Below are 24,295 nucleotides of genomic sequence, written 5' to 3'. Positions count from 1 at the left end.
TGCATTATAATAATGCCCATTTTCTGTACATGGGTAATCTGGACCCAGAGAGTTTATAAAAACAGATTCTACATTCATGTTGATAGCAGCATCATCCCCAGTAGATGAAAGGTTGAGCAACCTAAGTGTCCATCAACAAATGAATGAGTAATCAAAATGAGGCTTATCCATAGAATGGAATACTATTTAGCCCTAAATAGGAAGGAAATCCTGACACATGTTATAATATGGATGAGCCTTGAGGAAATTATGAAATAAACCAGTCACAAGAAGACAAATTCTGTATGTGAATCCACATATACAAGGCAGCTGGAGTAGTTAATCCATAAAGGCATAATGTAGAATTGCGGTTGCCAGGGGTGAAGGAGAGGAGAAGAGGAGATGTTTAATAGGTACAGATTTTCTCTTTCATAAGGTGAAAAGAGTTCTGGAGATTAGCTAACCAAGCTTAACAGCAACCAAGCCTAACACTCAGGAACTATACATTTAAAAAGAAGAGAGATGGAAATTTTATGTCATGTGTATTTTTATCACAAAAATTAAAAGCAAAGAACTTGCTAAGATGCACAACTGGTAAGAGATACCATGTGGATTCAAACAAGCTCTTGTTAATTCCAAAGTCTATGCCTCCCCTATTACACTGTGCTGACTATCTGTGACTACAGCTCTTGAAAGAGTTGACAAATGATTTGTCCATATGTCCATAGTTTTTAGTCACGAATCCAGTATCCTGTCAAAGGTAGATATCAACTTAAGATTTTATATGTAACTGGCTGCCATTTTAAGGCAAGAAATAAAACACAAGGATTAAGAAAAAAACTTTTGTAGCATTATTAGAAAATAAGTTTGATCTATTCCCTATGTGTCCCTAAGGAATGGTTCATGCAATGATAAAGTAAGATAATGAATTGGGTAAAGAATCAGGAAAAAAATATCAGTTTATTCACCATGGTATCAGCAGGACAACATATGGCTGGACAGTGTTTTCAAATATGACATAACAGGATTTAGAATGTATTTTCTAGCTCCATGGTTTTTATAGTCCTCTAAGACACAACCCAATAAATGCTATACATTTCACAAAGACCAAACTGGGACATTAATGCTGACCATCAGCTTGAGAGTTTGAATATAGCTGATCATGTTGAGGCTAAGAAGACAAGAAACATAACAAAGAAAAAATAAGAAAAAAACAGTTAAACAGTTGGTGTGTTAGTTAAATACTTAAATGATTTGTTAACTAACATAGTTCTAAGTGTTAAGGGAAAAAGCAGATAAGGAGGTGCCAACATCTCAAGTGGATTTTGAAAGATGATAAGAGTTGAACATGCAGGGGTTGGGCCGGGCGTGGCAGGGGGTATCCAAGGCGAAGGAATGACACAGGCCAGGGTGCAGAGGCCAAGAACTAACACGGTGCCATGGGGAGCTGAGTCCTGACAATACAGGTAAGGATGAGGGGAAGGGATCAGAGCAAAGGCAGTTGGAGAGGCAGGTAGGAACCATATTCTAAAGGGTCTAGAAGGTCAAAGGAACTAGAAAAGGAATATTGCTTTGTAGGCAATTGGCAGAAGGCTGAAGAAGGATCAGATCTGTGGAACCAATAGGTGTGTGCTCATAGATCTTCTGCGGGGCAGAGGGAGAAGGAGGAAAACCTTGGTGGAAGCTCCGTAGGGAATACACTGTAGCATTTTGTGTAAAAGGCAATAAAGGTCCAAACGCAAGTGATGGTAGTGGAGTCGGAGGGATGGGGCAGAACTGGAATCTGTGAACAGGCCACGATGATGGCGGTCATATGAGTGGTGGGATAAGAAGGAAGGCATGGCAGACCGGATGAATGACACAGGCCTTGCAGAAAAGGTTGCTATCTGGAAATCCCTTTCAGTCACTACATACTCAATAAGCACTGGCTCTGTGTCAGAGCTTCTCCTAAGTACAGTGAGAACAAGGTAAAGATATTTTCTGACTTCTAACCACGAACCACGTTAGTGGTTCCCAGAGATCAGTACTTGTACCACTAAGATGATTTACGTGGATAACATTTTAATTGCAAATATTTGCCTATATTCACATTAGGGAAAAAAAAAAACTACTACATCCAACTCTTAGTTGGATGCAATTATTCATAAATATGATTCTTTTTGATGACGCTGAAATTGGCACATCAGTGGCAATCTACTTTAAATACAACACATAGATTAAACTATGATCTAAATAATGACACAGAACAAAGGGCATTATACAAACAAATAACTCAGATGTTTTCAGTTGCACACAGATGTCTGGTAAACACCCCAAAACACACAGTCATAATTCAAATTAACTCTGACCTAAGGATATATTTACTACAAATAATTCATCTCAAATTGAGCAATCAAGAACAGAATATCACTCTACTAATAACAATCATTAACACTCCGATTCGCTCATTGCAAAACTTATTTTCATGGACACATTTCTGGCAAATGATTATGTTTCTTTTTGCTATTCACTGTAGTTTTAACTGTTAAACTTTTCTCTGTTTAAATAACTGATTTGCTTTCATTTTTATAGAAAAAAAGATGTAGGACTACCACTTTGTAATGGAGAGAATATTAATCATGTTCTGTAAATAACAATGATACAAAGCCTTTTAAAATAAATATATTTTACAAGCAACTCCTACAGCTCAACTCCAGAAAAATAAATTACCCAATCAAAAAATGGGCCAAAGAACTAAATAGACATTTCTCCAAAGAAGACATACAGATGGCTAACAAACACATGAAAAGATGCTCAACATCACTCATTATCAGAGAAATGCAAATCAAAACCACTATGAGGTACCATTTCACGCCAGTCAGAATGGCTGAGATCCAAAAGTCTACAAGCAATAAATGTTGGAAAGGGTGTGGAGAAAAGGGAACCCTCTTACACTGTTGGTGGGAATGCAAACTAGTACAGCCACTATGGAGAACAGTGTGGAGATTCCTTAAAAAACTGGAAATAGAACTGCCTTATAATCCAGCAATTCCACTGCTGGGCATACACACTGAGGAAACCAGAATTGAAAGAGACACGTGTACCCCAATGTTCATCGCAGCACTGTTTATAATAGCCAGGACATGGAAGCAACTTAGATGTCCATCAGCAGATGAATGGATAAGAAAGCTTTGGTACATATACACAACGGAGTATTACTCAGCCATTAAAAATAATACATTTGAATCAGTTCTAATGAGGTGGATGAAGCTGAAGCCTATTGTACAGAGTGAAGTAAGCCAGAAAGAAAAACACCAATACAGTATACTAACGCATATATATGGAATTTAGAAAGATTGTAACGATAACCCTGTATGCGAGACAGCAAAAGAGACACTGATGTATAGAACAGTCTTTTGGACTCTGGGAGAGGGAGAGGGTGGGATGATTTGGGAGAATGGCATTGAAACATGTAGAATATCATATATGAAACGAGTTGCCAGTCTAGGTTCAATGCACGATATTGGATGCTTGGGGCTGGTGCACTGGGACGACCCAAAGGGATGGTATGGGGAGGGAGGAGGGAGGAGGGTTCAGGATGGGGAACACATGTATACCTGTGGCGGATTCATTTTGATATATGGCAAAACCAATACAATATTGTAAAGTTAAAAAATAAAATTAAATAAATAAATAAAATAACAACAAAAAAGAGTCTTCTCCAACAACAAAAAATAAAATAATAAAATAAATATATTTGAGTATTAAAGTAAATAAATTAGGGAAATAATAATCAGGTTGTTTGAGTATGTGACTAAAATCTTGCAAGAATCATTCAATGACTGGAGATTGTAAAACATTAAGCAAATTATGAACAAAGTTTGATTATTGTATGATCCAAATTTCTCTTTAGTTATCTTCATCCCTACTTTCGACTTCCACCCTTAGTAATCTTTAGTTACCCTGTATTAGGGGATTCTGTGATGGTTCAGTGGTAAAGAATCCGCCTGCAATGCAGGAGACATGGGTTTCATCCCTGAGTCCAATCCCTGGGTGAGGAAGCTCCCCTGGAGGAAGGCATGGCAACCTACTCCAGTATTCTTGCCTGGAGAATCCCATGGCCAGAGGAGTTTGGCAGGCTACAGTCTAGCAGGTGGCAAAGAGTTGGGCACGACTGAAGTGACTGAGCATGCATGTACCTTGTATTAAGCCTTAACTGCTCTTCTTTTCTAGCTTACTAAGGTCAAACTTCAAACATTAACCCTTTCCTTCCACAAACTAGCAAAACTATTTACCTTTAAGTGAAAGTGTTAGTCACTCAGTCATGTCCAACTCCTTGGGACCCCATAGACTGTAGCCTGCCAGGCTCATCTGTTCACGGAATTCTCCCAGCAATAATACTGGAGTGGGTTGCCATGCCTCCTCCAGGGGATCTTCCTGACCCAGGTATCGAAATTGGGTCTCCTGCTTTTCAGGCAGATTCTTTACCACTGAGCCACCTGGGAAGTCCTAACACTATGCCTTCTCTGAGACATGAGCTCAGAGCCTTCAGATTAGGAGGTTGATGTGCTGCCACTTTGCTAAGAATTTACCTTTGTGCACTAACAAACAGCAAGCCTGAAACATCACAGACAAGATCTACCGAATACACTTCAGACTTTATAGATGCACTGTGGCCATTCACAAGTCAGCTGTAATGAGTCTACTCCCCTGACCTGATAGACGCCAGTGTCTCAACTGCAAAAGAAGGAAAACGGCCGGCAGAGCTATTGCTGAAGTTAAAAACACAAGACAGTGAAACATCTGAAACTATAAAGCTTCAAATCAGACACTGCAACCTGAGAGTTCCTGAAAGCCAGACCCAGCTAACAAATATTTCTTGTCTAATCCAAATACTGTATTTTAATTTGGGGTAGGTGCCAACATTTAAATTTGGGAAGTTTCATTTAAGTTCTAGACTTCTGGTTTCTTTTGCAAAACCAAACAATGAGAAACACTGGTCCTACAGTGATGGATAGAAAGGATGGGGTGAAGGAAGAAGAGATTGCCCCACTCACCTCCCACTGCTTAGTTAAACCTGCCTGTCTATTGAAGGCATTTGAGGTTATCATTCTTCTTTCTAAATCAAGAGTCATTTGGGGTAATTTTTATATGTCTTGGGGATATTTAATTGACATATTTATGTAAGTAATCCATCTGGCTGGAATAAATTAACTTGTTATATCTATAAAGGCTTGAGGTTGAAGATGCTGAAGGAAGGATATGAAGGATGAAGGTGCAGGCAGTATAGGCAGATGAAAGAGCAACTCAGGGATCCCTAGGCATCTCTTGATACCTGCAATTTATTCTTAGCTCCTCCAGAAACATTTTTAATGATCCTTATTATTGGCTGGTAGGATTGATTATCAGTGTCTAAAAATGTTTTGGGGTAGACTGTATTATTATGTAAAGTCTCTGCAATCCTCTGTTCCTCACCCTCTGTGAGAAGATCAGGCTCCCCTGCCTCTCTGTCACTGACAAGCAGCTTGGCTACAGTACTTGTGGTCCCCTTCTCACTGGCATCTCACAGACATCAGGCTTTGTCATATGGCTTTCTTCAGGCAGGGGAAGGAAAGCAAATGTGGAATGACCCCTTTAGGAGGCACTGAAGAGCATGGTCCATCATTTTCCCTCTGCCGTGAGACCAGCACGACCTGGAAAGTGGCTGCTCCTCCAGTCTGGATCCTGCAATGAAGACGGAATAGACTGGATCTGAGCTACACCAGTGATGGATATGTAGTATGAATGGGAAAGAAACTCTTGTAAGTTTAAAGCGTCTGAGGTGTGGAAATTTTCGATACTTGAGCTATGCTAGCCCAGTCTGACAGAGCTATGAAGCAGTAGCCTAAGCAGTTCTGGCTTCCCTTGGTGGCGCAGAGGGTGAAGCGTCTGCCCGTAATGTGGGAGACGTGGGTTCAATCCCCTGGTTGGCAAGATCCCCTGGAGAAGGAAATAGCAACCCACTTCAGTACTCTTGCCTGGAAAATGCCAAGGATTTTGCATGCTCCAGGAGGAGCCTGGTAGGCTACAGTCCAAGGGATCGCAAAGAGTATTACACGACTGAGCAATTTTTTTTTTTTTTCATTTTTTAGGCTTCCCTGATAGCTCAGTAGGTAAAGAATCTGCCTGCAATACAGGATTTATGGATCAGGATGATCCGATGGAGAAAGGATAGGCTACCCACTCCAGTATTCTTGGACTTCTATTGTGGCTCAACTGGTAAAGAATTTGCCTGCAATGTGGGAGACCTGGGTTTGATTCCCAGGTTGGGAAGATCCCCTGGAGAAGGGAAAGGCTACCCACTCCAGTATTCTGGCCTGGAGAATTCCATGGACTCTATAGTTCATGGGGCTATGATTATATGGGTTATAACCCTTATGATTATACAGTGGAAATGACAAATAGATTCAAGGGATTAGATTTTATTTATTTATTTTTTTGAACTGTCCGGCCCTTCAGTAAAAAATTTGCAGGCTTTTATCTTCTACCATATACAAAGAACAGAAGACACTGCCCAGAAATCATTGATGTGCTGAGTATATGTCTACATCTAGACATACTCTGGAAGAGCTTTCTGGTTTCAGCACTGAAGTTTTTCATTGTAAAAATTATTTTTTAAAAACTGACGTCCAGGTAATTTTTTCATATACAACAAAACTAGCCATTTACCAACAACTCCAATAGCCCATTTTTTTTTGTTGTTCTGCACCCTCAATAGCCAACTTTTACATATCATAAAATCACATGAATATAGGAGGTTAGTGCTGGTGGGTGCCCAGGCGAGGCTAGATGAGAGGTAAAAAGGAACCCTTTCTGTATTTCACTTTCTGTCCCACAGGAGAGCACACGAAAGGTGCATTACAATATCTTTCACATGTGGTGACACTACAACTTCGCTCGCATGAGAAAAACAGCTGACTTTTTCCTTCTCCAATCAAACTATAACTATGTGCATTGGTGGTCAACAGCCCAGAGCCTTGTCATTGTTCTTTCTGGGATCCTGCAGCTGTATTTCTTGAAGCGTCTCTTCAATATCCCAATGACTACAGAAACACAGAAGCCAAGATGCTAACCTCAAATGACTACAGTGCCCTAGCTCTTTCCTTCTGGGCACAAGCTTTGTCAAATCTTTGTAAAGTTGGGAAAAAAATCAATTTTAGAAAGTTGTACTCTATGGCTCTCATCTACACAGGCAAAACAGCAATAAAATAATAAAATGTGTTAAGTTCTGACACTGATTATTTCTAAAGTATGCACTAAATGCTATCATCAAAATACTGTCCATCATATTGTAACCTCTTAACCTTCACTATACCTATTTAGAAATTAACAGAGAACCTTGGAAGAGAGAAGAGTTGAAACAAATGGGACAAAAATATATAAACTGGGGTTTATATGTTGCATACTAAAACAGGAGTTGTAGAGTGCTTTGCTATAACTGAAAAATGCTTTCTTTTTAGAGATGTCATCTTCGGAATTTAAAATAAGCAGTATATGCACTAAGGAAACTACAATGCTATGCTAAGTCACTTCCGTCGTGTCCGACTCTGTGTGACCCCATAGACGGCAGCCCACCAGGCTCCCCCGTCCCTGGGATTCTCCAGGCAAGAACACTGGAGTGGGTTGCCATTTCCTTCTCCAGGGATTAGATTTTAGATCTGAGAGACAAGAGTGCCTGAAGAACTATGGAAGGAGGTTCATGACACTGTACAGGAGGTAGTGATCAAGACCATCTCCAAGAAAAAGAAATGCAAAAAAGCAAAATGGTTGTCTGAGGAGGCCTTACATAGCTGAGAAAAGAAGAGAAGCGAAAGGCAAAGGAGAAAAGGAAAGATATACCTAGTTGAATGCAGAGTTCCAAAGAATAGCAAGGAGAGATAAGAAAGCCTTCCTCAGCAATCAATGCAAAGAAATAGAGGAAAACAATAGAATGGAAAGACTAGAGATCTCTTCAAGAAAATTAGAGATACCAAGGGAACATTTCATGCAAAGATGGGCACAATAAAGGACAGAAGTGGTAAGGACTTAACAGAAGCAAAAGATACTAAGAAGAGGTGGCAAGAATACACAGAAGAACTGTACAAAAAGACCTTCATGACCCAAATAATCATGATGGTGTGATCACTCATCTAGAGCCAGACATCCTAATGAGAAGTCAAGTGGGGGTTAGGAAACATCACTACGAACAAAGCTAGTGGAGGTGATGGAATTCCAGTTGAGCTATTTCAAATCTTAAAAGATGATGCTGTCAAAGTGCCACATGCAATATGCCAGCAAATTTGGAAAATTCAGCAGTGGCCACAGGACTGGAAAAGATCAGTTTTCATTCCAATCCCAAAGAAAGGCAATGCCAAAGAATGTTCAAACTACAATGGCACTCATCTCACAAACTAGCAGGTAAAGTCAAAATTTTCTAAGCCAGGCTTAAGCAGTATGTGAACTGTGAACTTCCAGATGTTCAAGCTGGGTTTAGAAAAGGCAGAGGAACCAGAGGTCAAATTGCCAACATTGGTTGCATCATGGAAAAAGCAAGAGAGTTTCAGAAAAACATCTACTCAGGCTTTATTGACTATGCTAATACCTTTGACTATGTGGATCACAACAAACTGTGGAAAACTCTGAAAGAGATGGGAATACCAGACCACCTGACCTTCCTCCTGAGAAATCCATATGCAGTCAAGAAGCAACAGTTAGAACTGGACATGGAACAACAGACTAGGTCCAAATTTGAAAGGAGTATGTCAAGGCTGTGTATTGTCACCCTACTTATTTAAGTTATATGCAGAATACATCATGCGAGATGCCGGGGTGGATGAAGGACAAGCTGGAATCAAGATTGCCAGGAGAAATATCAGTAACCTCAGAGACACAGATGAAACCACCCTTACAACAGAAAGCAAAGAAGACCTAAAGAGCCTCTTGATGAAAGTGAAAGAGGAGAGTGAAAAATCTGGCTTACAACTCAACATTTAGAAAACTAAGATCACGGCATCCGGTCCCATTACTTCATGGCAAATAGATGGGGAAACAATAGAAACAGTGACAGATTTTATTTTTTTGGGCTTCAAAATCACTGCAGATGGTGACTTCAGCCATGAAATTAAAAGATGCTTGCGCCTTGGAAGAAAATCTATTACCAACCTAGACAGCATATTAAAAAGCAGAGACATTATTTTGCCAAAAATTGTCTGTCTAGTCAAAGCTATGGTTTTTCTAGTAGTCACGTATGGATGTGAGAGATGGACTATAAAGAAAGCTGAGCATGGAAGAATGGATGCTTTTGAACTGTGGTGTTGGAGAAGACTCTTGAGAGTCCCTTGGACAGCAAGGAGATCCAACCAGTCCATTCTAATGGAAATAAATCCTGAATATTCATTGAAAGGACTGATGCTGAAGCTGAAATTCAAATACTTTGGACACCTGATGTGAAGAGCTGACTCATTTGAAAAGACCCTGATGCTGGGAAAGATTGGAGGCAGGAGAAAAGGGGATGACAGAGGATGAGATGGTTGGATGACATCAATGACTCAATGGACATGAGTTTGAGTAAACTCCAGGATTTGGTGATGGACAGGGAGGTCTGGCGTGCTGTAGTCCACGTGGTTGCTAAGAGTTGACACGACTCAGTGACTAAACTGAACTGAACTGAAGCAGCTCTGATGAAACACAGTGCATTTTTGTACCTGCATGGAGTTAGGTACTGAAGCGAAAATGGGCAGGAGAATTGATGGCATCTCTCTTAGGAATTCCAGTTTTATTTTTCAGTTCCATCTGGTTAGAAACCCAACCCAGAAGGCTGGCTGAATTTCACACTTTATTAAAACTAACTTGATATACGATCTACATTTTGAAATTTGTGTAATCATATCTCAACTTTCATAACCTGTAGATTTTTCCTTTGTCAACTCAATCTCTACTGTATTGGTAGTACAGTAAAATAGAAAGAAAATGATAAAAACTAATCTAATTCTAGTAGAAATGTGGCACAGTGACAACACTAATTGATAGGCTGCAGCATTATTTCAGTAATTTCAAATGTTATGTGACAAGAATAATATTATGTCGAAGGCTTTTATTATTATCATTTTTTAGCACCTATAATGATATCCTCCATATATATGCTTATCAGACTCCTCAACACCATCTCTGTAAGTTTTACTAAGTCTGCAGCCACTTGACTGCATACAGGTGATTACAAGGCTGTTGATTGGATGAAGCTGGAAATATAAGACATGTCTACCAATAGGAAAATGGTTAAACTGTGGCGCATTATCACAATGGAATGTTATACATACACTAACATAATTATGAAAATTATTAATGACATAGTGAAAGTTCTGATACCAGGTAGCTAAATACATGGCAAAACTGGCACTGTCTAAGAGAAATACCATAGAACATAAGTCTGGAAAGAAAGAACAATTTTAAAATGGTCTTTCTGAGTGATAGGCTTATGGGTGATTACTTTCTTCTACTTTCCTCCAATTTCTAGCAATGAATGTTTTCCTTTATTTATAAAAAGTAGAGGTTGTTAAAGAATATTGCTGTCAAGAATTTTCAGTAGTGATATCTTCATAGTGTGGATAGGGAAGTTGGCACTGACTTTCAAAACATGGAATTTTAAGAACATATGTTTGCTGTGACTTAAGGCAAAGCTCAATAGATTTCTTGACTATCTGATGGTAACGAGCTGACTTACATGATAAGTGGTAGCTTGAGGATATACTTTCCACTCGGATTTCACTTGAGTTAAACATCAGCATTTGTAATTAAACTGCTAAAATATATGACATGGTGCAGAAAACAAATCACCAAAAGCCATTTTTTCCCAAATAATAAGATATATTTGTCCTGAAATCACTGAATTATAAATTTAGTTACCATAGGAAATTGACACCATTAAAAAAAAACCCAACAAAAACACCTGCTTCTTAACTTAGCATAAATTCAGAAAAGCCTCTGCATGTGTGCATGCTAAGTCACTTCGGTCATGTCCAACTCCCTGCAACAGACAACCAGTCTCCTCTGTCCATTGTGTCCTCCAGGCAAGAATACTAGAACGGGTAGCCATGCCCTTCTCCAGGGGATTTGCCCAAGCCAGGAATCAAATCTGCATATCTTATGTCTCCAGCACTGGCTGGCGGGTTCTTTACCACTAGCACCACCTGGGAAGGCTAGAAAAGACCTTACTTGGGGTCTAATCTAGAAAGTCAGGGAAGAAATTCTTTCTTCATTTTTAAATGACCAGGGATTTTCTTAACCAAAATCTCTCCTTTAGAATAATATCAACATGAAAATTTGTAGTCTATAATTAGAACATTTACACATTTTTAGAGAATTCATGGGCAAGGTAGGCCAATTTTCAAAAAAGTACCAAAGCTCCTACCAAGTAAAGTTCATAAGATTTATACATTTTTCCAAAGGGAGGATTTGACTCTGTATTAGCTGAAATTTCCTAATGGAATCCTGATTAAATTCACTGTTATATTGCTATCTTGCTTCAGTGTTTACAAAATCAGGAATCAATTTCCTGAAGTCCACAGATTGGGGGGAAAAAAGTCTAAATCCGAGGCATGTGCATTGTTAGTAAACAGTATATTCTAATGCTGTATGTGTGATCTGTGGCATGTCATAAACAAACATATATACATGGTATGTGATATACACAAAAGCCAACAAATAATATTTAGTCATTGGGAGAGGAAGTGTCTTTTAGTCTTATTGGTTTCAAGAGAAAGCTGGATTTGGGGGCCATAAGCACAAATGCATGCACAAGTCCTTTATGGGCTTTCCTGGTAGCTCAGTGGTAAAGAATCCTTCCTCCAATGCAGGAGACGTGGGCTCAATCCCTGGTCTGGGAAGATCCCCTGGAAAAAGAAATGAAAAGCCATTCCAATATTCTTGCCTGGGAAATCCCATGGACAGAGGAAACTGGCATGCTATATAGTCCATGGGGTCAAAAAAGAGTTGGATATGACTTAGCAACTTAAACAACAACAGGTCCTTCATATTCCTTTAGTGCTACATCACAAACAAAGAGGAAGCAGGTTCAGATGTCCGAACAGACAAGACCATGTTGCTAGTATTTAAAATGGAGAATAGCTTATTTTTCATTATATTTATTTTGTCATTGTTATTTATTATTTTTTAACATCCAATGATACTGGTTTCCTTACACAGGAAGTTAGTTTTCATTTTCTTTAAGTTTATTTAAGTAAAAAGAGAAGTTAGTTAGTTTTTAAGAAAAAATACTAGGTACACATTAGTAGAGAAGGCCTACAGAAATGGCAAAAATTGAGAAAGCGGATCATCTAAAATGAGAAGCCTTGCACTGATATATATATATATATATGGATCCTGAGTCTTAGAGTGGTTGCTTATATAATTAAATTGTACCTATAAAAACTCTAGAATTTCCAAATTAGGTATTTGAAACAGGAATATTCATTTTATCAACAGACTCTGAAATATTCTGACTCATACTCTTTCTATGCTTGTTTTATTCACATTTCCTTTTTACTTCCTGAGGACACACTTAATTGGCTTCCTTAAATCCAGGCAATTAATTTTGGCTCAACTTACACGGATGAGCTTTCCATTTGGACATGTGAACACTCAAGTGAAAAACTGATTTCACCATTTAATTTCACTGTTTTCTCAAGGGGAGAATCTGGGCATGTGACAGAGGCCAGGCCAATCGAGGTTTTCTCCCTACTGGCCACAACTTGGCTCTGAGTGCAGGAATCAGGAAGGAGTTGCCCAATTTCCCAGCATGTTGAGTTGATAGAAATGGGCTTGGAGGTGCTTACTGGAAATTCTGTTACTCTGAAGAGGGTATCTGGTGAGAATGATGCCACCATGGAACAGAGCCAAGAGATAGTCTTGTTGGTTTAATAAATATGTATAGGGCACCAACTATGATTACTTAGACAGTAATGATAGAGCAATGATCAAAACAGGGAAAATCTCTGCCCTGCAGGAGTCTGCCCTTCAGTCAAGGAAGACTGCTGAAACAATAAAATAAATATGAACATGCCACAGTATGTATGATGGCTCTAAGCGTGATGAGCAGGAATAAAGCAGCAAGGAAGATGAGGGAAGGCTGGGAGATGAGGTGCAGTGCTTTTAAATATGGCAGTCAGGGGGCACTGAGGTGACATGTGAGCCTGGGGGAGGGTGCCACATGGGCATCTAGAGGAAGAGCTTTCCCGGTAGAGGAAAAAGCAAATGCAGTGGCCCTGAAAGGAAAGTGGAATAAGTCAGGTGGAAAATAGCAGGAAGCAAGTCTAAGTAGGATTTGAAGTTGGATTATACAGGCTTTGTCCAATGTTTTAAGGATTTAGCATTCATCTGGAGTGGGATGGGAAGTGACTGGAAGGATCAGAGCAGAGAATTGACACCATCACTCCCACTCTGGCTGAGGGAGGCAAAGGCAGCTGGGCTGAATGACCAGGGCCACTGCTCTGATCCCTGTGAGGGCTGTACCAGTGGGTACCAGGGCGGCTGCAGTGAATGCCTTAAGAAGTGGTGGATTCTTGTAGAAGTCAGGTTTTGGATCAGGTGTAGGGTATAAGAGAAAGAGAAAAGTTGAGAGTGATCCCCACCCAAACTTTGTGCCTGAGCAAATGAGATAATGGGATTGAATTCACCAAGATGGGGGAATACTGTAGAAGGGCCAGGTTTGAAATGGGGTAAATAATTTAAATAATTTAGCTTTAGAAATGGGTTTCCCTGGTAGCTCAGTTGGTAAAGAATTTTGCCTGCAATGCAGGAGACCCTGGTTTAACTCCTGGGTCAGGAAGTTCCCCTGGAGAAGGGATAGGCTATCCATTCCAGTATTCTTGGGCTTCCCTGGTGGCTTAGATGATAAAGAATCTCCCTGCAACGTGGGAAACCTGGGTTTGATCCCTGGGTTGGGAAGATTACCTGGAGAAGGGAACAGCTACCCACTCCAGTATTCTTGCCTGGAGAATTTCATGGACAGAGGAGCCTGGCAGGCTGCAATCCATGCAGTCACAAAGAGATATGACTGAGAGTCAATTTGAGATAATGGATGATTCTCAAGGATGCAAAGAGCTGAATCTACCCACAATGAAAGCCAGAATTAACACCTGAATTTTCAGTCATACAAAGCAGAATATGTGGCCTCCACATTCTTTCTTGCAATCTCCAAACATAAACTTCTTAATATACATGTCTCCTTTCAGAAGCCACATCATTTCATCATTTATATGCCATCTGAAATTTTTCCTCATCAGCACCTTTAGATAAAAGTTGTTCTTAAGAGTTAGCTCTCTTTGGGTTTCCAGTTAAAAAAAAACCCATCTTATTTAAAGATGCTAATTAGTGTTTAACTTAGAAATGCTTTAAAAAATACAAGTATTTGGATATCAGAAATAAAGTGCTTAATGGAAGCTACACGTGCAGTACTTGAGAATCCTCGTATTATTTACATTAATCAAAAATATCACCCAAGATCTGTATGAATATAAAGCCTTGCATACAGAATTCCCTGATTACAAGTACATGAAACTTGCACATTCTAAGCAAGATGGTGAAGGACTCCAGACATTTTGGAGTTTTGAATTCATCATGTTCAGTACTTCACACTTATGGGTTTCTTTAGATTTCATTCATCCATCTAGCCACCCACTCAATATTTAACGGGTGACCCTCAGAGCCATGCTGGGCACTGGGGCTGGGTAAACAAGACACAGAAGGACTCTTTCCCCATAAAGTTTACAATCCAGAGGAGAAGACAGATAGAAAGGAAGGACTCAAAGATGCTATTTTCATTCTTTATGCCTGAGGCATGACAATAATTCTTCTTATAATGATAATCACAAAAGCCTTATCAAAGTTCTTAACTAGAATTTCAAGCTAATACCACATTAAAGGTTAGGATGACTATTAAGAGCTGTCAGAAAAACTTTTAAAAGATTTTGATAAATTTGAAAAATTATTACCATAAAATTTCAAAATTAACAATGATCTTTATATACAATCTTTGAATAGTTATGGGATTTTAATTATCTCTATGAATTTCCCACTCAGCATAAGAAAACTTTCTTTAATAACACTGACAGCCCCACAGACAAATTCCAGTTAATGGCAGTAGGAATGTATCATTTTCAGGCAGATATTATTCAATTGTTGGAAGTTCTATCACTCTCCAGCTCCATGAGCACAGAAGTTCTGTCTATCTCTGATCACCTTACCTGGTTCCTAAACACAAAGTAAAGTCCCGATAAATATTGGTGCTATGTATGACATGAACATTCTAATTATATGGTTGAAAGAAAAGATAGTACAGTGATTAAGACTAATTTGTATGGCTCTCTGGCTACTTTGTGATCTCATGGAGTTATATAACCTCTCATATAATTATAAATATAGTTATATGATGTTTCAGCAAACTCGTCTCCAAAGTGTGAGACTACTAATAATTTCCAAGTCATGGTGTTGCTGTGAGTATTAAGAATCAATACATGAAACACACTTAAAACAGTGACTGGAAATTGCTCTCTAAATTGCTAGTCATTAAAATCATCATCATCATCATTATTGTAACCTGCAAATTTCTACTTTAGATGGGGTATTTATAAGCTATCTTTAAATTTCAAAGGGGTTGTGCTTCCTTTTAAAATTTTATTTCACTCACTGTGCATTACCATGATATTCCTATTGATTTATAATCAATCTCTTCTGTCTAACCAATTCACGAAACTCTTCACTGATTCCATGATGATGTCACACTGTCTTTTACAATCATAATTTCTTAGTGAGTAATCACATCAATTATTAAGTCAGATGAAAGAACCAGATAAATCTGTTTGCATATATTTGTGCAATCAGAAATTTTGATTAATACTGTGCCTTTGAATATATAAATAATGATGTGTATTTAAATCTTACTAATTCACAAGTGTTATTGGGAATACCAAACATACTTAGTGAGAAGTTCTAAATGCAGAATATTTTTAGCTTGTTGTCACACCTATATGTTCCATGGTCTAAACCCCAACCATGTGCTATAAATAAGAGATTGGGTCAGGCTTCTCCTAATAATTAGTGAAGGACAATTAATTATCACATTAGATGGCTGCTTGTAAATACATGCTGCTTAAAGGGATTAAAGTGTTTTATTGCTAAACTTCTACTCCAAACTCTCTTTTTTATAGATAATATTGATACAAAAGTAACCATATGGACTTTCCTAATCAAATTAACACTAGTTAAAAAAAATCCAAAGTAGTAGAATTATGTTGTTTGTTTTTCACTTTTTGGTCACACTGTATGGCATGCAGGATCTTAGTTTCCTGACCCAGGACTGAACCCGTGGCTCTCTGTAGTGGGACTATCTTAACTGCTGGACCACCAGGGAAATCTCTAGAATTATCTTTATATATATGTTTTAACTAAGATCTTCCCTGGTGGCTCAGATGGTAAGGAATCTGCCTGCATGTGGGAGATCCCTGGGTCAGGAAGATCCTCTGGAGAAGGGCATGGCACTCCAGTATTCTTGAATGGAGAATACCATGGACACATAAGCCTGGTGGGCTATAGTCCATGGGGTCCCAAAAGAGTCAGACACGACTGAGTGACTAACATATGTTTTAATTTACCCACAGCACTAGCCAATACAATTAAATTTTATACTATCTTTGTTCTTAGCACTTTTGGCCAGCCAATGAAAATCTGGGAATTATATATGGAAATAGGATTAAATGAAGTTGGCGATCAAGCAAAATAACTATTTCATTCCCATATACAGAAAGTTTAAAAACATTTTTACTGAGTTAATTTTGGGAATAAACTTAGAAGAAAAAATTGTTTTCTGCAAGTCAAAGTGATACATCATTATGGTAAAATTAAATTAATCCCTTCATGCCTCACATTCCTCACCTTTAAAAAAGAAAGAAAAATGACACCTATCTTAATGTGGTAGGTCTGAAGTGTAGATGTGGAAATACATGTCAAACAAGTGGACATAAAATGTTCTCAGTCACTGTGATGATGACAATGTGACTCAAGTGGCTGCATTGCATACAGTGACTACATAGATACTGGCTGCTATCTGTTTCGTGGAAATATATGTGAACAGCAATCAGACTGCAAATCACTGATTTTCTTGTAGCCTAACTTGCTGCTGCTGCTGCTGCTAAGTCGCTTTAGTTGTGTCTGACTCTGTGCGACCCTAGAGACGGCAGCCCACCAGGCTCCCCATCCCTGGGATTCTGCAGGCAAGAACACTGGAGTGGGTTGCCATTTCCATCTCCATGCATGAAAGTGAAAAGTGAAAGTGAAGTCGCTCAGTTGTGTCCAACTCTTAGTGACCCCATGGACTTCAGCTTTCCAGGCTCCTCCATCCATGAGATTTTCCAGGCAAGAGTACTGGAGTGGGGTCCCATTGCCTTCTCCGGTAGCCTAACTTAAAGCCAGGTTAATGTATAGCTCATAATTGGTGTTTGTGAATGCATCTGTGAATACAGTTACCAAAGACTCAGCTTTGAAGGAATCACTGACTGACATCTCTGGTCAGATTTCTAAATATATCAATATATTCATGTGGACCAACATCTTTGGATGGTAACCTTTTAGTGTACACTTCCTTCTTTGCAATAATGTAGGAAAGAAAAAAATCACTTTTGATTGTTTGGCCTAAGCTCCCTGGTGGCTTAGACGGTAAAGCGTCTGCCTGCAATGCAGGAGACCCAAGTTTGATCCCTGGGTTGGGAAGATCCCCTGGAGAAGAAAATGGCAATCTACTCCAGCACTCTTGCCTGGAAAATCCCATGGACGGAGGAGCCTGACAGGCCACAGTCCACAGGGTCACAAAGAGGTGGACATGACTGAGAGACTTCACTTTAAGTTATTCATGCTTATCAAATATCCTCAAGCTTTGGAGACCTAAAAATACATGAAACAAACCAATTCGTGTGATCACATTTTTAAAAGAAAAGTGGATAGCCTTGACTGAACATCCCACACTAAGACTTTTCAAAAAGTGCACATTCATATTCACATGGAATTTTTAACCAAAGATTTAGGGGAGTCAGGAAGACATGTATGTGTGCCTCTGAGTTTGAGCTGGCTTTAAAAAATCCAGTGGGCTTATGGACTTGGGTTGTCCATCTAGAATAATAAAGAAGACTATTATTTTTAAGTGGAAAGTATATTTTTTGCCATTTAAAATATCAGAATGTACGTACGAGTTTTCTTGGTGGTTGCATTAACTGTGGCACTAAAGGGACCGGTACCAGCGCTGTTGAAAGCCCGGACAGCCGTGTAATATGCCAGGTTGCTCTTCAAGCCACGGAGTCTGGCTGATGTCACATTTCCTGCCACTTTCAGTTTGCTTGATGAGTCCTCTTCTCCTCCATTATTCCAGTACCTCACCTGGTAGAAAAAAAACATAAAAGATGCGGAGGGTTGACAAAACAGCATCCTTACATTAAATGATTTTCACCAACACAGGCACTGTAATTTATGTACTTCATCAGTTATTCCACAGGAGTTATTAAGGACCTACCACGTGCTAGGTGGCTCAGTGATAAAGAATCTCCCTGCGAATATAGGAGAGGAGGGTTCAGTCCCTGGGTTGGGAAGATCCCCTGTAGGAAGAAATGGCACCCCACTCCAGTACCCTTGCCTGGAAAATCCCATGGACAGAGGATCCTGGCAGGCTACAGTCCATGGGTCTTCGCAAGAAGCTGGATGTGACTTAGCATGCGGGCAGTGTGCTGGGTGCTGCTTTAGGCTCACAGAGGTGAAAGAAAAGGGACCCCAGAGGAGACAGATATTAAGTATGCAAATAAAGCATATAAATTCAAAGAGTAAGTGCTACATGCTGCTAGACCATAGCCTTATAAATGGGAAAATGAAGGGAAATCTGCATTTCTAATAGAGTGAGCTGCTCCTCTTTCTTAGACCCTAATCAACCTGGCCCAAGTTCTACTCCAGAAGGCTGACAGCTATGCTTAAACTCTAAAGGATTGTGAAGATTCCTTCTATGAGGAAACCAACTTGTCAGAGTAAAGAGGATCAAAAAGCCAGGACTGTCCACTGGCTTGTCCTACAGTGATAGCTAAGTATCACCAAGTCCCCCTGTGCAGGCAGAGCTGCTGCAGAAAACAGGAATGCAGGTAGTAGGTAAATTTATGGATATATTGCAATATTTTATTTGTATTTCATTATACTGAATTGTGTGGAGAAGGCAATGGCACTCCACTCCAGTACTCTTGCCTGGAAAATCCCATGGGCGGAGGAGCCTGGTAGGCTGCAGTCCATGGTGTCACTAAGAGTCGGACACAACTGAGCGACTTCACTTTCACTTTCATGCATTGGAGAAGAAAATGGCAACCCACTCCAGTGTTCTTGCCTGGAGAATCCCAGGGACGGGGGAGCCTGGGGGGGCTGCCATCTATGGGGTCACACAGAGTCAGACATGACTGAAGTGACTTAGCATAGCATAGCATACTGAATTGTGTAATATGATCTGAAACTTCTTATAAATGTATATATTTACATTCACAGTATAAAAATATAAAAGTAAGTTATGAGAGTATTTGATAAATTAAAGAAATAAGGGTAGAAGAGATAACCATAATAAGACATGTTCCCCAGTAAACTCCAATTTATGCAATGAAGTTTGGCTATGTTTGGTAGACAGTTTGTACCCTTCCTAAGTAAAAAAAGAGACAAAACCAACAGCAGCAAGAAAGTTACCAAACTATTCCTCAGGTTTTCCTGTGATATGTGCCCTTTGGTCTGATTTTCATTGTTCTACTTTGACAGCAAAATATGAAAACAAGAAACCATTTCTATAATTTGAGTAAGTAAACAGTTTCTTGAGCACCATGAAAACGGCAATCAAACCCTAGCCATCAGAGTCATGAAGGCAATACAGACTTGTGGGGTCTGTGGAAAAAAGACAGGCAAGTCTCATCTTTGTAATGGAACCTCTGCTCAGCTCTGACTGATGGGGAGAAGGTGGACCCAGTGTTTTCTTTTTATAAAAGAAAGCAGAAATCCTGCTTTAAATGTCAAATTGTCCTAAGTGAAGAGTTGGCTCAATCTTTTAAAAATAATGTGTGGACAAACAAAATGTGTTTATAGGCTGCATAGGGCAAACCCATTTCAGTTCTCTGAGAAAAATACACCTAAAGCTACATTTTGCTTTGTTTTTTATTTTAAATGATCAACTATAAAATTATTTCTTTAAAAAATTAGTAGTAAAATATAAAATCTCATGTTTTCCAATAATAATCACAAAATGCCACAGTAATATTATGCTAGATATTTTCCCCATATATGTGCATGTGTATATGCATGTATATTTATATATTTTTATATTTATATCAATGACCCCTTAAATTCATGTAAAATACTGGGCTCATGGATAGGTGTATGTGCATTTTTCCTGGAAAGCAGTTGTCAATATTCAGAAAAAACCTTGAAAGGAAGATGCAAACCCAAGTGATTAGGATTAAACTTAACATGTAGTTCCTACAGCTTTAAAGCATTAGATCTACTAAAACTTGGGCTTCCCGGTAGCTCAGTTGGTAAAGAATCTGCCTGCAATGCATGAGACCCTGGTTTGATTCCCAAGTCAGGAAGTTTCCCTGGAGAAGGGATGGGCTACCTACTCCAGTATTCTTGGGCTTCCCTGGTGGCTCAGATGGGGAAGAATTGCCCTGCAATGTGGAAGACCTGGGTTTGACCCCTGGGTTGGGAAGTTCCCCTAGAGAAGGGCATTGAAACCCATTCCAGTATTCTTGCCTGGAGAATGCCCATGGACAGAGAAGACTGGCAGGCTATAGTCCACGGGGTCACAAAGAGTCGGACATGACTGAGTGACTAAGCACAGCACAGCACAGCACATACTAAAACTTGATGATAAAATTGTAGGAAAAAAAAAATCCATATATCTGACACCATTTACCATTCTCAAACAAAACTACATATTATTTTTATTAATTAGAAATAACATGCCAAATTGTCTTTTATAAAGTCACACCCAATAAACTGGGACTTCCCAGGTGGCGCAGTGGTAAAGAATCCAACTGCCAGTGCAGAAGGTGTAAGAGATAAGTTCAATCCCTGGGGTGGGAAAATCCCCTGGAGTAGGAAGCGGCAACCCACAACTGAGCACGCACACGCACACATGCAACAAATGGCTAATGGCCACTGAAAACTCATACTCTGGGTTAGCCAACAATTGCATTTGGGTTTTCCTATAATGTCTTACAGAAAAATGCAAATAAACGTTTCTTGACAGCCCTCATTCTAAATTCACCAACTGTGAGCACTAGAGGTATTGCTAGGTTTAGATGGCTCCAAACATAAAATGCTCTCCCTGCCCTTGAAAGCATTGTCTAGTTATTAACCAAGAATGACACATAATTGATAATTTTAATAAAACATTATGGGCAACCTCAAAACTTGTGGCCTGAGATATAGCATAGATTGGGGGAAAGATCACATAATTATGAGCTTTAGTAAGGGTCACTCAACAGGTGGAAGGGCAGAGGTCAGTTGAAATTAAGTAATCAATCAGGATCCTTACATACTGGCCTCTTGTTAGGCTGCAATCCTTGCACCGTTCTTATTGTATTCAAATAACCTCAATATAAATTGCCTAAGAAATCTCTCCTTAGAAGACTGATTTAAAGAAGAGAGAAAAACAATTTTCGATTGGCATACGGATTATCTTTTATAAATCAATTCCTAAAAGGTGCTTGAAGGCTCTTAACAGCAGTTTCTGAAGCACTTGAAGCAATCTCCATGTATTAGAATGAGAGATTTATTTTTAGATCTCAGTTGCTGACAAGTATTATCAATATTTAATCATAGAGAAAATTAGTGCAAAAATTGAGCATGGTATTAGTTCGAATTGATTATATGATCTTCTCAAATAGCTTTACTTTAAAAGTTGAATAAAAATGCATATAACTAAAGCATAAAGAAATAAAGCAATGACATATATATTTCCAGGTAATAAATCAGTTACATTTTGGTCAAAAATATGTATATGAGGATAGATACTTTTACTATATAAGTAATAAATTACTTATATTCTATAAAATTTTGTTCAAAATATTTATATGAGGATAGACTATTTTTAAAGAGGGAAAAGCCAAGCATGAAAAGAGACCAAAAGTTCTACACCTGAGAGGACAGAATGTAACTCCACACTAATTTGGATTTCCTAGGCACAACAGCAATACAGGGATGAAGAAAGGAAATGGGTCCCAGGAACACAACTGTGTAAAAAGAGTTAGTGTAACACTGACAGAACATGAAGGCAGCAGCTACAAAGGATGAGCAGAGAAAGAAATACTACAAAGCTCAGGAAGAGCTCTGCCCACAAGAAACAGAGTCAGCAGACTGGACGACAGGAGACGAGCTATAACACACTTATCTGAAATGACCTTGAAAGAAGTATACTTAAAATGTTCACATTTACTAAAGAAGAGACTAAATTTATGATATGAGAAGAGGAGACAAAGAAAAAAGATGGGGCAAATCTGAAAAATATCAAGTAGGATTCCGACCCCTGAAGAATACAGTGTTAAGAAAGAAATCAGTCCTAGAACTGAGCTGAAGGCTGGAAGGTATAGAAGAATGGATAATTCCAGAACATGAAGAAAGAAACAAAAATTATGAAAGCCAAATTAAGAAACACTGAGAATAAAATGAAATGTTCCAACCAGAGTTCCGGAAGGAAAAGTCCAACAATTAAAGGCACCAGTTAAAGAGAAAATGTCCTGAGAATTTTCCAGACCTGAAGAAACACAGACATTTTCATGTGGTAGCTTCACTATGAGTTCAGAGCCAGCAAAAATAAAAGGCAAAGCTACTCCAAAGAAAGAGGTGATTAAGACTGAACTGTGGCTCTCAACACTGTTTCATCACCTGAGAGGTACAGGGCACTCCTTTCATCAGTAGAGGATGACGCTGCCTTGGTTTTTGCTAGAGGGAGTGTGCCCCAGGGGTAGCAACTGCATTCCTTAGCACAGCAGATAGCAGGAAGGGAGGATGCTAAAGTAGAATCAAGCACAGGAGGCAGATTTGTCTTAGTCATCACCATAGCTCTGCCACTCAGTACAAAGCTTGTACACATCAAGTACCCAATATTGTTTAATTTGTAAATAACTTAAACACATGCAGTTTACAAATCCCTCCCTCCTTCCCATCACAGAGATACAGCGGAAATATGTATCTGGCCTTTGCTGGAGTTTCCTGACACACCCCTCCCTCCAAATCCTTAGGATGTCAGAAGTGATAAGTGTCATTGTATGCCAATGATATATCTGGTGATTGTGCCTTCCTGGTTACCTTCAGGATGGAAATTGGTCATCAACCTTGTAATTACAGGGTTGGAACTTAGAGGCCCACCTCCTGACACAAGGCTGGAGGTTAATTTAATTTGGTTGCTGCTGCTGCTGCTAAGTCACTTCGGTCGTGTCTGACTCTGTGAGACCCCATAGACGGCAGCCCACCAGGCTCCCTGGTCCCTGGGATTCTCCAGGCAAGAACACTGGAGTGGGTTGCCATTTCCTTCTCCAATGCATGAAAGTGAAAAGTGAAAGTGAAGTCACTCAGTTGTGTCCGACTCTTCGTGACCCCATGGACTTCAGCCTACCAGGCTCCTCCATCCATAGGATTTTCCAAGCAGAAGTACTGGAGTGGGCTGCCATTGCCTTCTCCATTAATTGACTCATTAGAAAAGACTCTGATGCTGTGAGGGATTAGGGGCAGGAGGAGAAGGGGACAATAGAGGATGAGATGGCTGGATGGCATCACTGACTCGATGGACGTGAGTCTGAGTGAACTCCGGGAGTTGGTGATGGACAGGGAGGCCTGGAGTGCTGCGATTCATGGGGTCGCAAAGAGTCGGACACGACTGACCAACTGAACTGAACTGAACTGAATGGTAAATGATTCAATCCTTCCTTCCTTTCAATGAAGTGCTAAGTTGCTTTAGTTGTCTCTGACTCTTTGCAACTCTGTTGACTGTAGCCTGCCAGGCTCCTCTGTTCATGGGGTTTCCCAGGCAAACTGGAGTGGGTTGCCATTTTCTCCCCCAGGGGATCTTCCCAACCCAGGGATCGAACCCACATCTCACGTCTCCTGCACTGGCAGGCAGGTTCTTTACCCCTAGCGCTACCAAGCCTCCATAAAAAACCCTAACTGACAAGGTTTGAGGGCTTCCTAGTAACTGAACATATTGAGGCGCTGGGAGAGTGGAGGGCATGGGAAGGGCATGGAAGCCCTGTGCCCCTTCTCACGAACC

At 39.6% G+C, this 24,295-nt stretch overlaps 1 protein-coding gene across 3 annotated transcripts in view; it reads right to left on the bottom strand.

The window, feature by feature from the left end:
• The window catches only part of CNTN3 (contactin 3), a 400,496-nt gene that overhangs the window by 8,786 nt on the left and 367,415 nt on the right, over window positions 1–24,295 (bottom strand). For all 3 annotated transcript variants that reach the window (XM_061396391.1, XM_061396393.1, XM_061396392.1), the window contains one exon: window positions 18,210–18,396. In XM_061396391.1, the coding sequence (XP_061252375.1) occupies window positions 18,210–18,396 (187 nt within the window). The remainder of the gene's footprint in view (window positions 1–18,209; window positions 18,397–24,295) is intronic.

The sequence above is a fragment of the Bos javanicus genome, chromosome 22 (assembly GCF_032452875.1).
Source record: "Bos javanicus breed banteng chromosome 22, ARS-OSU_banteng_1.0, whole genome shotgun sequence".
Classification (NCBI taxonomy): domain Eukaryota; kingdom Metazoa; phylum Chordata; class Mammalia; order Artiodactyla; family Bovidae; genus Bos; species Bos javanicus.
This window is presented reverse-complemented; position numbering and strand designations above follow the sequence as displayed.